This window comes from Poecile atricapillus, chromosome 5 (assembly GCF_030490865.1).
Source record: "Poecile atricapillus isolate bPoeAtr1 chromosome 5, bPoeAtr1.hap1, whole genome shotgun sequence".
NCBI lineage: Eukaryota > Metazoa > Chordata > Aves > Passeriformes > Paridae > Poecile > Poecile atricapillus.
The window spans coordinates 609192-624662 of NC_081253.1; the positions used below are offsets into that span (position 1 = coordinate 609192).

At 62.0% G+C, this 15471-nt stretch overlaps 1 protein-coding gene across 1 annotated transcript; it reads right to left on the reverse strand.

Moving 5' to 3' along the window:
• Positions 1–1392: 1392 nt before the first annotated feature.
• Positions 1393–14772, reverse strand: GALNT5 (polypeptide N-acetylgalactosaminyltransferase 5). Its single transcript, XM_058839734.1, has 11 exons — positions 14312–14772; positions 13566–14192; positions 10726–10892; positions 9950–10069; positions 9468–9603; positions 8977–9096; positions 8245–8362; positions 7739–8062; positions 6175–6255; positions 5538–5699; positions 1393–2507 (listed from the first exon to the last, which is right to left on the reverse strand). The coding sequence occupies exons 1-11, from the start codon at positions 14770–14772 to the stop codon at positions 2364–2366; spliced, it is 2460 nt and encodes an 819-aa protein (XP_058695717.1). The 3' UTR covers positions 1393–2363.
• Between the last annotated feature and the right edge of the window lie 699 nt (positions 14773–15471).

Sequence of the window (15471 nt, forward strand, 5' to 3'; positions counted from 1 at the left end):
GCGAGTGACAGCGCTGGCGATGGGATGTGACCGTGACATATGACTGCCTGCCGCCTGCTCCGTGACAAGTGATTGAATGTCAGCAAACAGAATTTGATGAAATCCATGCTCCTGATACGAGCTGACTGCCCAAACAACGGCTGTGTCATTTTTCTGATGGTGACTGCGGGCTAGCTGCGCTGAAGGAGGGAGAGAAAATCAGGCAGACAGCTGGAATAGGAGTCAACTGGGAAAATCTGTTGAGCCAGTCAATATTTTGGCAGACTGAGCCTGTCAGATGCTGTCAGCACTGATCCAGCAGGTCAGAGGCAGCGCTGTGCCGGGTGGGGGCCGTGAGGCTGCTCTGGGGGCTCGGCTGTGCCCACCGTGAGCAGAGAGTTCCCTGCTCATCCCAGGGACACAGGGGCTTGTGCTGGAACATCCCCTCTGCTCAGCACAGGGACACAGGGGCTGGTGCTGGAACATCCCCTCTGCTCATCCCAGGGACACAGGGGCTGGTGCTGGAACAGCTCCTCTGCTCAGCACAGGGACACAGGGGCTTGTGCTGGAACAGCTCCTCCACTCAGCACAGGGACACAGGGGCTGGTGCTGGAGCAGCTCCTTCCCTCAGCACAGGGACACAGGGGCTTGTGCTGGAGCAGCTCCTTCCCTCAGCACAGGGACACAGGGGCTGGTGCTGGAACAGCCCCTCTGCTCAGCACAGGGACACAGGGGCTTGTGCTGGAGCAGCCCCTTCCCTCAGCACAGGGACACAGGGGCTTGTGCTGGAACAGCCCCTCTGCTCAGCACAGGGACACAGGGGCTTGTGCTGGAACAGCTCCTCTGCTCAGCACAGGGACACAGGGGCTGGTGTTGGAACAGCCCCTCTGCTCAGCACAGGGACACAGGGGCTTGTGCTGGAACAGCTCCTCTGCTCAGCACAGGGACACAGGGGCTTGTGCTGGAACAGCCCCTCTGCTCAGCACAGGGACACAGGGGCTTGTGCTGGAACAGCCCCTCTGCTCAGCACAGGGACACAGGGGCTTGTGCTGGAGCAGCCCCTTCCCTCAGCACAGGGACACAGGGGCTGGTGCTGGAACAGCTCCTCTGCTCAGCACAGGGACACAGGGGCTGGTGCTGGAACAGCTCCTCTGCTCATCCCAGGGCAGGGGCTGGTGCTGGAGCAGCCCCTCTGCTCAGCACAGGGACACAGGGGCTGGTGCTGGAACAGCCCCTTCCCTCAGCACAGGGACACAGGGGCTGGTGCTGGAACAGCCCCTCTGCTCAGCCCAGGGCAGGGGCAGCGCTGCCTCCCACTGCAGCCCCACAGGGCACAGGGAGCAGCATCCCACAGCAGGAATTTCCAATGGGGACATGGCAGAAACCCTCCCTGCTGTAGGCTGGGTCTCACAACCTTGGCACACAGAGTTTATTCTCTCATCAAATCCATCCCGTTGGTGACTGGTGATGGATTTTGGAGATGAAGAACTTCACAGTACAGACTACAGTTGTCCATGGCAGTGAGCCCAGAGGGGTTTGGTGTGCAGAGCCTGGCTGTGCCGTGCAGCCTGGGCTGAGGGGAGCAGCACTGCTCCTGGAGAGCCCCCAGAAAGCCACGGGGGCTGGGGAACATGGCTGGGGTCCTGGCAGCCCCAGGGTGGGACAACCTGGCTGCCCTGGGATGAGCAGCTTCCAGGTTGGCCCCTGGAATGTGCTTCTGGCAAGAAGCAGGATAAACCTCTGGTTCCCTGCTCCAGCACCAAACAAAGCAAGGCACGTGTGTCCTCGCTGTCCCCAGCACAGGGAAGTGCTCCAGGGCTCTCCTGCAGCTCCTGGGTGGGGCTGGCCCCATCCACCTCCCACTATAAAATGAGGGCTTTATTGGTGTGCAATTGATTCCTCACAGAGCCCTGATCCTCACCTGTCACACTACACGTCCCATGGGGAGGCATCCTGCAGCCAGATCCAGTGTGGACATGGTGTTCAAAATTCCAGTTTCTGTGGAGGAATTAGCAGCCCAGTTTGCTGCTCACAGACTTCTGGGGCCCTGGAAGTGTTTCTGGAGCTTATGCTGCTGTCCAGGGGAACCGAGGGAAGTCTGCTTACAGTAGGATGGGGACTTCAAAAAATATTTCCATTTAAGCATAGAGAAAAGGAGTTTTTCCCAAAGTCTCCTACGGGGAGGGAGAATGGCCCTGATCTGTTCTGGCACTGTCACACCCGCCGTGCTGCTCCCGGTGTTCGGATCCTCCATGTGCCGGTACCAAATCACAGGTGTCAGTTCTCCTTTGGAAATGCACTCCCCGTTTGGTGGCTGCCATCAGCCACAGCCATGTCCTCGCTGAGCCCACGGTGACAGCATGGGGACAGCAGCTGGGCTGCCCTCAGTCTGCGTGGTACCTGCCAAAGTGCCACTTCTGGTGGGGGTTTGTGGGGTCACAGGCCTTCAGGCGCAGCGCTCGGTACGAGGGATCCACCTCCAGGCAGGGCTGCGGGAGGTGCTGGTGCTCCGAGATGATGTGCTCGGTCTGCAGGAGAGAGAGGAGGGCTCAGGGGGGCCTGGGCTTTGGGGGCTGAGGCTTAGGGGGTGTTCAGGCTTTAGGGCTCCTGCAGCAGCAGCAGCAGCAGCTCCACTCTCCCTCTGAGACCAAAGCCCAGCTCCTTACGTGCCCTTTTGTGGCTCATCCCCAGTACCTGAGACATCTCTGCTGAGTTACAGGGCTTTGGCGTGGGACCCAAGCCTGCAGCTGCTGCTGAGCCAGGATCACAGCACAGCTGTTGTGGCTCCTGGGTTCTCCTTCTCTGGGAGCAGAGAGATGAGCTCTCTCACTGTCCGTGTGGCAATTGCCATGTGGGGAGTCGCTGGGTGGGATTTGCTTCACAGGCAATGTCCAGCAGGAGACTGATCTCTGTCTCAGTTTGCTGCCTCATGAACTCAGCAGCTGCTGCAATGAAAATGATGCTGGGGAACCCAGCCCTGGAGCTGGAGTGCTGGGCAGGACACTGGGCTGAGGAGGAACGAAGGCTGTGAGTGACCTCCATCCTTTTGCTTTCCACACCAGCTTGGATTGCCCTCCCTCACCCGTGGGCAGCCAGGCGATGCTGGGACGTGTCCGTGCTGCTGCTCGCCCTGCAGTGATCCCAGGAGAGCACTCCGAGGTGGAACACTCCCCAGGGATGTGTGCAGGGGCAGCAGCTGCACCTTTGTGCAGCAGGAACTGCAATTCACACCATGGGGATAGAGCCCTGCAACTCCTTCAGGCAGCAGCCACTGAGCTCTCCTCACACTCCTGCTGCTGGCACCGGTAAAAGAGCATCACTAAATCCATCCACCCTCAGCTGAGAAATCAGGCTGGAACAGGAGACAAGACCTGCCCGTGCCCCACACACCTCCCTGGGCATTTCTGCATATTTTTCACAAAGTGAAATGACAATTTCACGATTTTCACTAAGTGGATAAAAATTTTCCTGTATTTTTCCCTAAACACCCAAGGTGAGCCTGTGGCATTCTGGCATTCAACACTTTAGGCTGAAAAAACCAAATGGGAACAGGAAATTGTCTTTATATTGAATGTATAATTAAACTACATTTTTTCTTTCTTAAGTGAAGAGTGTTTTTTTCTCAACAATGAGCTATGCTATTTCAGAGCGTTTCGGACAGCTCCTTACACCAGGCAGACGGAGGCACAGCCATGACTCTTTGTGCAGGGCAGGCAATTAGTGTAAGTATCCATTCTTTTCCTTTCCATACCTGCTCTCTTTAGAAGCCCCTGTGAGCTGAGAGCCAGTCGATGCTGACTCATCTTCCTTTAAGTGCTATTGACGGTTTCTGAGTGTAACCAGGCTGCTTTGTGGCTGCAGCAGCAGTGCCTGGCTCGTCCCCGGTGTCCCCGGGCTGCAGCCGTGCGGGATGCTGGGCACAACCCCTGGCAGAGGGGCACGAGTGGCACCAGCGCATCTCCAGGACAAGTGGCCTTGGAAAGGGGGCAGCAGGGGGTGGGGGACCCCCGGGCCGGGCTGTCCCCCTGCCACGGCTGTCCTGGCACCCTGCCACGTCCTGGAGGGTGGGGGCCATCCCTGACCCATCCTGCACCCTGCACCCTGCACCCTGCACCCTGCACCCTGCATCCTGCACCCTGCACCCTACACCCTGCATCCTGCACCCTGCATCCTGCACCCTGCATCCTGCACCCTGCACCCTGCATCCTGCACCCTGCACCCTACACCCTGCATCCTGCACCCTGCATCCTGCACCCTGCATCCTGCACCCTGCACCCTGCATCCTGCACCCTGCACCCTGCACCCTGCACCCTGCACCCTGCATCCTGCACCCTGCACCCTGCACCCTGCACCCTGCATCCTGCATCCTGCACCCTGCACCCTGCACCCTACACCCTGCACACTGCACACTGCACCCTGCATCCTGCACCCTGCATCCTGCACCCTGCATCCTGCACCCTGCTCCCTGCACCCTGCACCCTGCATCCTGCACCCTGCACCCTGCACCCTGCACCCTGCACCCTGCACCCAGCGCCCTGCTCCCTGCACCCTGCACCCTCCATCCTGCACCCTGCACCCTGCACCGTGCACCCTGCACCCTGCACCCTGCATCCCTGCACCCTGCACCCTGCTCCCTACACCCGCACCCTGCTCCCTGCATCCTCCACCCTGCATCCCTGCATCCCTGCACCCTGCATCCTGCACCCTGCTCCCTGCATCCTGCACCCTGCACCCTGCACCCTGCACCCTGCACCCTGCATCCTCCACCCTGCATCCCTGCATCCCTGCACCCTGCATCCTGCACCCTGCACCCTGCACCCTGCATCCTGCACCCTACACCCTGCACCCTACACCCTGCATCCTGCACCTTCCACCCTGCACCCTGCACCCTACACCCTGCACCTTCCACCCTGCACCCTGCATCCTGCATCCTGCATCCTGCACCCTGCATCCTGCACCCTGCATCCTGCACCCTGCACCCTGCACCCTGCACCCTGCTCCCTTGCACCCTGCTCCCTGCACCCAGCGCCCTGCTCCCTGCACCCTGCTCCCTGCACCCAGCGCCCTGCTCCCTGCACCCTGCATCCTGCACCCTGCACCCTGCACCCTGCTCCCTGCACCCTGCTCCCTGCACCCAGCGCCCTGCTCCCTGCATCCTGCACCCTGCACCCTGCACCCTGCACCTTCCACCCTGCACCCTGCATCCTGCATCCTGCACCCTGCACCCTGCTCCCTGCACCCTGCTCCCTGCACCCTGCACCCTGCATCCTGCATCCTGCATCCTGCACCCTCCATCCTGCACCCTGCATCCTCCACCCTGCACCCTGCACCCTGCACCCTCCATCCTGCACCCTGCACCCTGCACCCTGCACCCAACATCCTGCATCCTGCACCCTGCACCCTGCACCCTGCACCCAACATCCTGCATCCTGCACCCTGCACCCTACATCCTGCACCCTGCACCCTGCACCCTGCACCCTGCACCCTGCACCTTCCACCCTGCACCCTGCACCCTGCTCCCTGCTCCCTGCAGTGCTGATCGCCGCAGCATCACTCACCAGCCCCGGCTGCACGGTGGCCAGTGACCTGTGGAGCCAGGCCAGGCTGCGGCTCCTGGGCTGGCAGCGGCGCAGGCCCACGGCTCCCACGACACCAGACGGGGCAAGGCAGAGCTCTCCGTGCTGGATCAGCCTCAGCCAGGTGTAGTTGAACTGCTGGTTCTGTGGGGAGACAGCAGGAGGAGACACGGCCCCGTCAGGCTCCGTGGCAGGGCTTCTCTGGGCACCCTGTGCCAGGGCTCCAGCAGCCTCCGAGCCAGGGATTCCTGCCCAGGATCCCATCCATCCCTGTCCCCTGGCAGTGGGAAGCCATTCCCTGTGTCCCGTCCCTCTGGGTGGTTCTCTGGCCCTCTTGGAGCCGAGGCACGGGAAGGGCTATAAGCTGGAAGTTCAGCGTCTGCACACAGATCACAGGCTGGTATTTAAATGTCCCTCTGTTTTCACATGCAAACTCACAGCTCCATCAAAGGAAAGCGGCCGAAATTGCTGTTTCTGACACTGCTGCTTGGCTACAGGCTGTGCCAGCATGGCCTGGCCACGTCCCCGGCTGGGAAGGGCAGTGCCACCCCCGGGGAGGGGACAGGTCACCTGGGACAGGCACAGCACCAGGGCAGGGTGACACACGGGCTGTCCTTACCGTGCTGTTAACATCACACTCCTCAAAAGCCAGGCTGGTGCCTTCCACAGCGATGCACCCTGCCAGGGCCGCGTTAACCAGCTGGGGAACAGCAACAAAACGCACATTTAGACAGAAATTCCCAAGAAGGGGGGAGGATGTTACACTGCACCGGACCTGCTGGGTTCACAGGACTCTGGTTAATACTGCTCACACAACTAAGGGAGGCGGAAAAGTGTGCCAGGCCAGGCTGGACGGGGCTTGCAGCAACGTGGGCTGGTTAAAGGTGTCCCAGCCCCTGGCAGGGGGTGGAAGAAGCTGAGCTTTAAGGTCCCCTTCCACCTAAACCATTCTGGAATTCAGTGCTGGAGAAGAGGAGCCTGACCCAGTTTCTCCCACCTGGGGTTTGTGGAGGCAGCACTGAATCCAAAGCGACTTTAAAGTGTTCTCTGCCCGCTGCCCCCGGCGAGGCTCAGGTTCCGTGCCCGGAGCGCACCGGTCCCTCCTCCCAGCGCCGGCAACGCGAGCGGCTGCTGCGCTCTGCTGGCGGCACAGCCGTGCTACAGAGCCCGACCCTACAGAGCCCGACCCTATAGACCCTGATCCTATAGACCCTGACCCTATAGACCCGGTACCTACAGAGCCCGACCCTACAGAGCCTGACCCTACAGAGCCTGACCCTACAGAGCCCGACCCTATAGACCCTGATCCTATAGACCCTGACCCTATAGACCCGGTACCTACAGACCCTGACCCTACAGAGCCCGACCCTATAGACCCTGACTCTATAGACCATGACCCTATAGAGCCCGGCCCTACAGAGCCCGACCCTATAGACCCTGACCCTATAGACCATGACCCTATAGACCCGGTACCTACAGACCCTGACCCTACAGAGCCCGACCCTATAGGCCCTGACTCTATAGACCCTGACCCTATAGACCATGACCCTATAGAGCCCGACCCTACAGAGCCCGACCCTACAGCGCCAGACCCTACAGACCTGACCCTACAGACCCTGACCCTACAGACCCGGTACCTACAGACCCTGTCCCCACAGACCCTGTCCCTACAGACCCTGACCCCACAGACCCTGACCCTACAGACCCTGTCCCTACAGACCTGTCCCTACAGACCTGTCCCTACAGACCCTGACCCCACAGACCCTGTCCCTACAGACCCTGACCCTACAGACCCTGACCCTACAGACCCCGCTCTGCACTCCACCCCCCGAGCTGGGGCAGGGAGCGAGGGCAGGATCCCCTGGGACCCCCCGGATCCCGATGTGGGAGTTCTCACCACGGAGGGAGTTCTCACCCCGAGGGCACGTCCAGCCCCGGTGCCCATCCTACCCCAGGGCCACATCCTGTCCTGGCACTGTGCCCTGCTCAGCCATCCAAACCCCCAGCCCTACAGAGGGAAGTCACCCCTGCTGCCTGGACCCGTTTCTTTGTGGGAATGCTCTGGAATCCAGATCTGTGCCCGATCAAACATGCACAGCGCTGCCAGGGCCAGGGAGCTGCGCAGCACGGGGAATGCCCGGGCACAGCCACCCCAGGGAACAGTGACACCCCTGGGCACGCACCAGCCCGCTGCCTTTAACCAGGGGAGCTTCCAGGTCCGGGTAGACGTTCTCCAGGTACCAGCGGAAGCTTTTGCAGCGCAGCTTCTTGCGCAGCTGGATTTGCTGGCTCAGGTCCCCGACATCCACGTTGCCCAGGAGCAGGTGATAGGCATGGCCGTAGAACAGCTCCTTGTACTCGTCCAGCCACACCTCTGCCACGCGGGCCAGGTTCCGCTCCACCGTCCTCACACGGTCTTTTGGGAAGGAGTAAGGATTGTCATTCCTGAAAATGTGCCCCACCCGGGAGCACGGAACGATCTCGATCTCTCCTCCGCACATCCAGACCTGCGAGACAGAGGCCGCTGGCAGAGACAGCAGCTGGTGGGGGGCGCTGGCTTCGTGCAGCCAGGAGAGCAGCAGAAGGTCAGGCACCCAGGGAAATGGGGTGTCCAACCCTGGGGAGCCCCTGCCTCAGCCCCATCACTCACCCAGGCTGGCAGGGGTGCAGGTGTGTGACACTGACCCACCTTGAATGAAATCTCCATATTTTCCCCTCCCCAGACGTCCAGTCCCGGGTCGTACATTCCCAGCTCAAAGAAGTACTGCTTGTCGATGGAGAACAGGCCACCTGCCATGACGGGGCACCTGGGAACAGAGAGGCCACACGGTGTGACAGTGGCACAGAGAGGCCACACGGTGTGACAGTGGCACAGAGAGGCCACACGGTGTGACAGTGGCACAGAGGCCACACGGTGTGACAGTGGCACAGAGGGCACCTGGGAACAGAGAGGCCACACGGTGTGACAGTGGCACAGAGGGCACCTGGGAACAGAGAGGCCACACGGTGTGACAGTGGCACAGAGAGGCCACACGGTGTGACAGTGGCACAGAGGCCACACGGTGTGACAGTGGCACAGAGGGCACATGGTGTGACAGTGGCACAGAGAGGCCACACGGTGTGACAGTGGCACAGAGGGCACCTGGGGGGCCTGAAAGCTGAAATGGGGCAGGGAAGGGTAAAAGGCAGCGGAATGTTCTCCTGGCTGACACACCAGCAGTGCCATGTGTGGGGAGAAAGGCTTCCTGGGCTTTGCCCATGCCTGCTGGGGGCCAGCCTGTGCCTCAGCTGTCCTGGAAAGCACCAGAACCATACCTGGCCACAAAAGAACAACATTCGGCCTCGAAGGAGCCTTTGCTGCTAAGCTGCTACCAGAGGAACAGGCTGGTTCTCAAAGCTCTCACATTTGTTGGTTTTTTACCTTATAATATCAGTCTCCTTGATTTTATTTTTCTCTATGACCTCTTGTGGAATCTGCCTCCATCCAAAATTCATTGGCCAAGTAAAAATCCCACGCTGGAAGTTGTCCACGGTCATGTAACTAAACAGAGAAAAGATGGGCTGACTAATTCTGAGTCACATTCCTGATTGAAATGTCACCCCTAATGAGTGAAGATGAGTATCTGTAGGTAATTACACCAGGATTTTAACAAATTTCATCAGGAACCATCTTCATGTACTAAAAGCTGTGAAAAAGCAAAATGGTGTGTGATAAACACGGGCCACATCCACAGCAAATGTTAATTTCTGGTGCACAGCAATGTTCTGTGTCCCCTGTGGGAGCTGCTGGAGGCTGCTCAGGGCTCTGGAGTCACGGATCCGCTCCCGTAGCGGATCCAGCGGCGGTGCCAGGCGGGTTCTGCTCAGGACACCAGCCTGGACCGTGGGGTTGGCAGGGATGAGCTGCCTCACCTCATGTCCTTGTCGCTGATCACCTCGATGACGGGGCAGGCCACCTTGGTCCGGCGCAGGCGGACCCTGTCCAGCAGCGGCTCCAGCCAGCCCACGTTGCACTCCACGTGTGAGTCCAGGAACGTCAGGACAGCGCCTGCAGGGTGAGGAGGATGAGCCTGGGGACCCCAGCCCAGCCCTGCTGGGCAGCTCCCCGGGCACCCTGCGGGCTCGGGGTGCTGCTGACTGTGCCACAGCCCTCCTCGGCTCCCCAGACCTGCCCAGCCACAGCCAAGAGCGTTTTTCCCTGCCTGGCAGAGCAGCTCCTGCCAGAATCGGCATTTCGGTGCGGACACAGCCCGGCTGGGGCAGCCGGCGGAGCTGGGGCTGGAGGTCCCGGTGAAAGGCACCCTCGGTGCATTGGGAGGGACAAACACGGCGCTGGAGAGGGATGCCCAGCGCTCTGGGATCCCCACACGGCCGGAGCACGGCTCCTGTCCTACCTTTGGCGATCTCAGCTCCCGCCAGCCTGGCCCGGATCAGCCCGTGCCTCTCCCTGAGGCGCAGGATCCTCACCTTCGGGAACCGCGACATGTAGGTGTCCAGCTGCTCCCGCAGGTACTCTGCTCAGGGGACACAGCCGGCTCACTCACACACTGCCACCCGCTGAAAAGCCACCAGCACATCCCCCTGGCAGCGCCTGCAGGCACGCCGGGCCCTCAGCTCTGGGGTGTGAACATCTCTCTGGGCACGGGGCTCTCCTTGTGCAGCCCACCCGAGCCAGCAGCGGGGAAATCACATCATCCCTGCATTTTCATGGGCTGAACGCAGCAGAGAGTGGAGGCACCGGAACGCAGGGGGTGGGTACCAGCTGAAATGCCCCGTGCAGAGCAGATCCCAGCTCACCACTGCTCCCACTGCAGCTCCTGTGCTCTGAGCCACCCCGGAGTGTGTCCCCCACACTGGGAACACCAGCCACGCACACTGGGGGGTGAGAGCATCTCCTGATTGCACAAGCCCTTGAGCCAGGACGCCCCAAAGATGAATGGGCTGGGCAGGACTCAGCTCCTGGTGCTCTTGGAGCCTCTGCCTTCATCTCCCACTGCCAGCCCCAGCACCCCCTGTCCTCTTCTTCCCCTCAGCCCCAGCGCAGGCCAGGGATGCACTTCAATACAGGGGAAGGAGAAAATGTGATTTCTCTCCTGCTTAGAATTGAATTACAGAGAACAAATCGCATTTTGCCCTCAAGTTATATGAGTTTCATAAAGGCTTCACCTACCCTTAGTGCTGAAGTCATCCACCAGAATGATCTCCTCGATCAGGTGAGGAGGAGAGCGGCTGAGGACGCTGTGCACGGAGCGCAGGAGGGTGGACCACACCTCATCCACGAAGCACATGATGATGCTGGTGGTGGGGAGGTCGTCGTGGACCTGCTGCTCCGAGCACCTGCAACAGCAACACGGGCTCACAGGTCCCACTCCCGAAAATCTGCAGGCTTGGTGCTTCTGGGAAAATGCCCAAGGTGAAATACGGAGGGAGAGCCCTGCAGTGCTGGGAGGGGAACAGAGCGGTGAGGGGGGAGCCCCACACCAGCCCCAGGGCCTCTCTCATGGGCAGCCCCATTGCACTGTGCTCACTTGGCTCTCACAGGAACCTCTCCTGAAGGAAATTTAAAGATGTTTCAGAAGATAATCAGAAGTGCTCTGGCTAAGTGAAATTCACCCCAGAATTACTCTGTGTCAAAATCCTTGAGATGTGTCTTTCTGTCTCAGGGAGGTCAGCAGGCAGAAAATGCCAAAAAAGTTCATTTTGGACCCAGAACTGCCTCACCTTGCTGGGCAGCTGGTGAGCAGAACCGGGTCACCCCCCCTTTGTCCTTCAGTAGGGAATCCTGGAATAGTTTGGGTTGGAAGGGAACTTAAAGCCCATCTCCTTCCAACCACTCCCACAGACACTTTCCGCTGTCCCAGGTTGCTCAGAACCCTCTCCAGCCTGGCCTTGGACACTTCCTGGGATGGGGCAGCCACAGCTTCTCTGGGCAACCTGTGCCAGGGCCTGCCCAGCCTCCAGGGAAGGATTCCCTCGGATTCCCTCCCAGTGTCCCACCTGTCCCTGCCCCTGGCAGTGGGAAACTGCTGCTCCTTGCCCTGGCACTCCAGGCCCTTGTCCAGAGTCACTCTCCTCTCTTGGAGCCCCCTTATGCACTGGGAGGGGCTCCAAGGTCACCCTGGAGCTTTCTCTTCCCTTCAGCCCCAGGACTCCTGATCTGGGCTCTGCATGGAGCGCTCCCCACAAGCCTCCTGCCCATCACACTCCTCCTCAGGGCGCTGTCCCTCACACCAGCTGCAGAGACACAGCTCCTGTGAGTGCCAGCACTGTCAGTAAAGCTCCAAAAGCAGCGAGCACTGTGCATGGATTGGCCCCATTTCAGTGGTCTAGCCCAGTACTCCAGGAAGAATCACAATGGGAACTGGAGTCTAAACTGGGAGACACTGGAATACACCAAAAATTAATTGTTGGCTGCCAAGATCTGCAAACAGCCACTGCCCTGAGCTGGACCTGACAAGCTGGTAGCTGTTGTGCCAATGGGCCAGGGCAGAACCTGCACAGGCTCCTGCCAGAACCAGAGTGCCCAGGGCAGAACCTGCACAGGCTCCTGCCAGAACCAGAGTGCCCAGGGCAGAACCTGCACAGGCTCCTGCCAGAACCAGAGTGCCCAGGGCAGAACCTGCACAGGCTCCTGCCAGAACCAGAGTGCCCAGGGCAGAACCTGCACAGGCTCCTGCCAGAACCAGAGTGCCCAGGGCAGCTCCGTGCCCCGTGGCAGCAGCTCACACGCCCAGGGACGTGCCCTGTTTGCCCAAGGAGTTCCCTGTGATGGCAAAGCAGCTCCTCCTGGGCAGGTGTGTCACTCCCTGGAGGTGCTTCCTGCTCTGCAGCTCCGGGGTTTGCTGTCCAGACCAAGCCCAGTGCTGGCTTTGTGCCATGGCTCTGCTCCTCTGCACAGGTGGCTTCTGAAGGAGGCATCAGGAAGCAGCCCCATCTGTCTCCCCATCCCTGCTCCCCTCCTCCTGGGCAGGATCTGACCTCAGCAAGCACCCCTGGCACGGTGGGAGTGTCTGCACTGCCCTGTGCCGCGGGGGACAAGCACAGCACAATTCCCAGCCCGCCGTACCCGTGGGGACACGCGAGGGTCTCTGCACGGGGCAGGTCTCACCTGCCCAGGGGCTGAGGATGTCCCTAGGGAGGGCTGAGAGCGAGAGATGAACCTGGCACTCACCTGAGCTGGCACCTTCCCTGCCCTCCCTGCAGCAGTCACAGAATGGCTTAGGTTGAAAAAGCTTTAAGGTCATCAAGTGCAAGCACCAAGGCAGCAGTGCCGAGCCCGCCGGGCACGGCAGCTCAGGATGGGGCTCACCAGCCTCTTCTGCTGCCCAGGCACTGCCCTCACCTTGTCCTGCTCTCCTCTACTGGCAGGGAGAGGCTTTTTTGAAGCGCAGTCCTGAGATGTGCAGCATCAGTTACACATTTAATGCCAGCTGTAGCTGTGTGGGTTTTCCAAGCCCAAACAGCGCAGCCCTCCCTGCGTGTGCCCACAGAGCAGAGCCCCCAGCCTGTGCCTGCTGGACGGTGCCAGCACTCAGCTCCTGAGGGGCTTTGTGGAGCCACAGCAGGTCCCTGGCCGGGAGGGTCCCTTGGTGTCCCCTCCTCGAGGGAAGGGCCACGGCAGCCTGGGCTGTGAGAGCCCCTCCGGGCAGGGGGGCTCCTGCTGCCCTCACACACCCACGGGGTGCAGGCTCCAGGAACCAACACACGAGCTGTGAGTGCTCAGAGCTGCTCCTGACACTCCAGGTACGGAGTTCCCGGGCACAGAGAGGCCTGAGCCCATCACCCGGGCTGGGTGTCCTTGTCCCGCCGGGCAGCCGGGCTCAGGGGGCTGCGACAACCCACAAACCTTCCCCAGTTTCACCTTTAACAACAGGCTGCTCTGGCCTGGCCAAAAGCCACCTGCCAGGCAGCAGGGCTGAAGGTTCGCTGTGTCCCCAGCAGCCCTCCCCAGAGCCACGGAGCCCATCCCCGGGGGCAGCCCGGGCTTTGCGCAGGGGGAGCAGATCTTACCCGGCAGGCCTGGTGTCTGCGATGGCTCGATCCACAGGGATCAGGTCGCTGAGGTAGACATTAAAGTTTCCTTCTTTCCATCTACTTTTTGCTTCTTCTTGTTTATCATCAGGGACAGCAACAGGGTGTCCAAACTGGCCTGGAGCTCGGGGGTCTCTAGGGGCGAGCGTTGCATCCATGGACAGGACTTTGTGCATCCCTGGGCTGCTCCCTGCTCTCTCCTGCCCATCCCGGCCAGTGCCATCTCCTCCAGGAGCTGCTCCTGCTCTCTCCTGCCCATCCTGGCCAGTGCCCGCTGCTCCTCCGGGAGCTGCTGCCCCTCTCTCCTGCCCATCCCGGCCAGTGCCCGCTCCTCCAGGAGCTGCTCCTGCTCTCTCCTGCCCATCCTGGCCAGTGCCCACTGCTGCCCCTCTCTCCTGCCCATCCTGGCCAGTGCCATCTCCTCCAGGAGCTGCTCCTGCTCTCTCCTGCCCATCCCGGCCAGTGCCAGCTGCTCTGGGAGCTGCTGTCCCTCTCTCCTGCCCATCCCGGCCAGCGCCATCTCCTCCAGGAGCTGCTCCTGCTCTCTCCTGCCCATCCCGGCCAGTGCCCGCTCCTCTGGGAGCTGCTCCTGCTCTCTCCTGCCCATCCTGGCCAGTGCCTGCTGCTCTGGGAGCTGCTGCCCCTCTCTCCTGCCCATCCCGGCCAGTGCCCGCTGCTCCAGGAGCTGCTCCTGCTCTCTCCTGCCCATCCCGGCCAGTGCCCACTGCTGCCCCTCTCTCCTGCCCATCCTGGCCAGTGCCCGCTCCTCCAGGAGCTGCTCTTGGTGTCGCACCCAGCGTGCGGCTCCTGCCACCCATGTTGGTGGCCGCAGCAGTGGCAGTGGCGGCGTGGGCACCATCCCTGCTCTTGTCAGCAAGTTCCTTGTGCTTTCCCCGTCTCCTTGTGGCGTTCCCCGCAGAGTGGGGCCCACGGCGCGGGGCTGCGGGGCCGGCGAGGTCCATCCCGTCTTTGCTGATGAGGATGAAGCGAGTTTTGGAGGGAGTTTCTTCCCGTCCCGTGTTTGTTTCCTGCGCTCCGGGCTGTGCTGCCCGGCCGCTCGGTGCCGCGGTGCCGGAGGGGCGCTGCTCGCTCCCGTGGGCTCCGGGGAGCGCCGTGCCCGTCCCGCGGGGCCCGGGCCGCTGCCGGGGGGGCGGCGATGCCACCGGGGCCGGGGCTGCCCCCGCATCCCCCGCTGCCTCCGCCGGAGCCTCGGGGCCTCGCCGGGGCCGCCCCAACCCCAACCCCGGCCCCGGCCCCGGCCCCGGCCCCGGCCCCGGTGCCAGCCCCGCCGCCTCCCGCAGCAGCCGCCCGCCCGCCTCGCCGAGCGAGAGGCGGAGCGCGGCCATGTCGAGCAGCAGCCAGGCCACCGAGGCGGCGAACACGAGGGCCAGGGCCCGGCCGCTGCCGCGGAACAGCCGCCGCAGCCCGCTCATCCCGGCCGGGAGCCGGAGCCCCGGGCCAGCGGAGCGGGGGCGGAACGGGGCCGGCACCGGGACACGGCTGCCCCCGCCCCGAGCGGGACCCGCCCGCAATGGAACCCGAACCGGGGACCCGCCCGGCCCCAGGGACATCCCGGGGGGAGCGGGGCTGTGCCTCCGGGGACACATCCCGGGATGGGTGCTGTAGCTCGGGACACATCCCGGGATGGGTGCTGTAGCTCGGGACACATCCCGGGATGGGTGCTGTAGCTCGGGACACATCCCGGGATGGGTGCTGTAGCTCGGGACACATCCCGGGATGGGTGCTGTAGCTCGGGACACATCCCGGGATGGGTGCTGTAGCTCGGGACACATCCCGGGGAGCAGCTGCGGCTCGGGGCAGTGGGAGGGAGCGGGGCTGTGTCCCGGGTCCCCACCGGGGGCAGAGGGGCCGTGTCTCGGGGGAG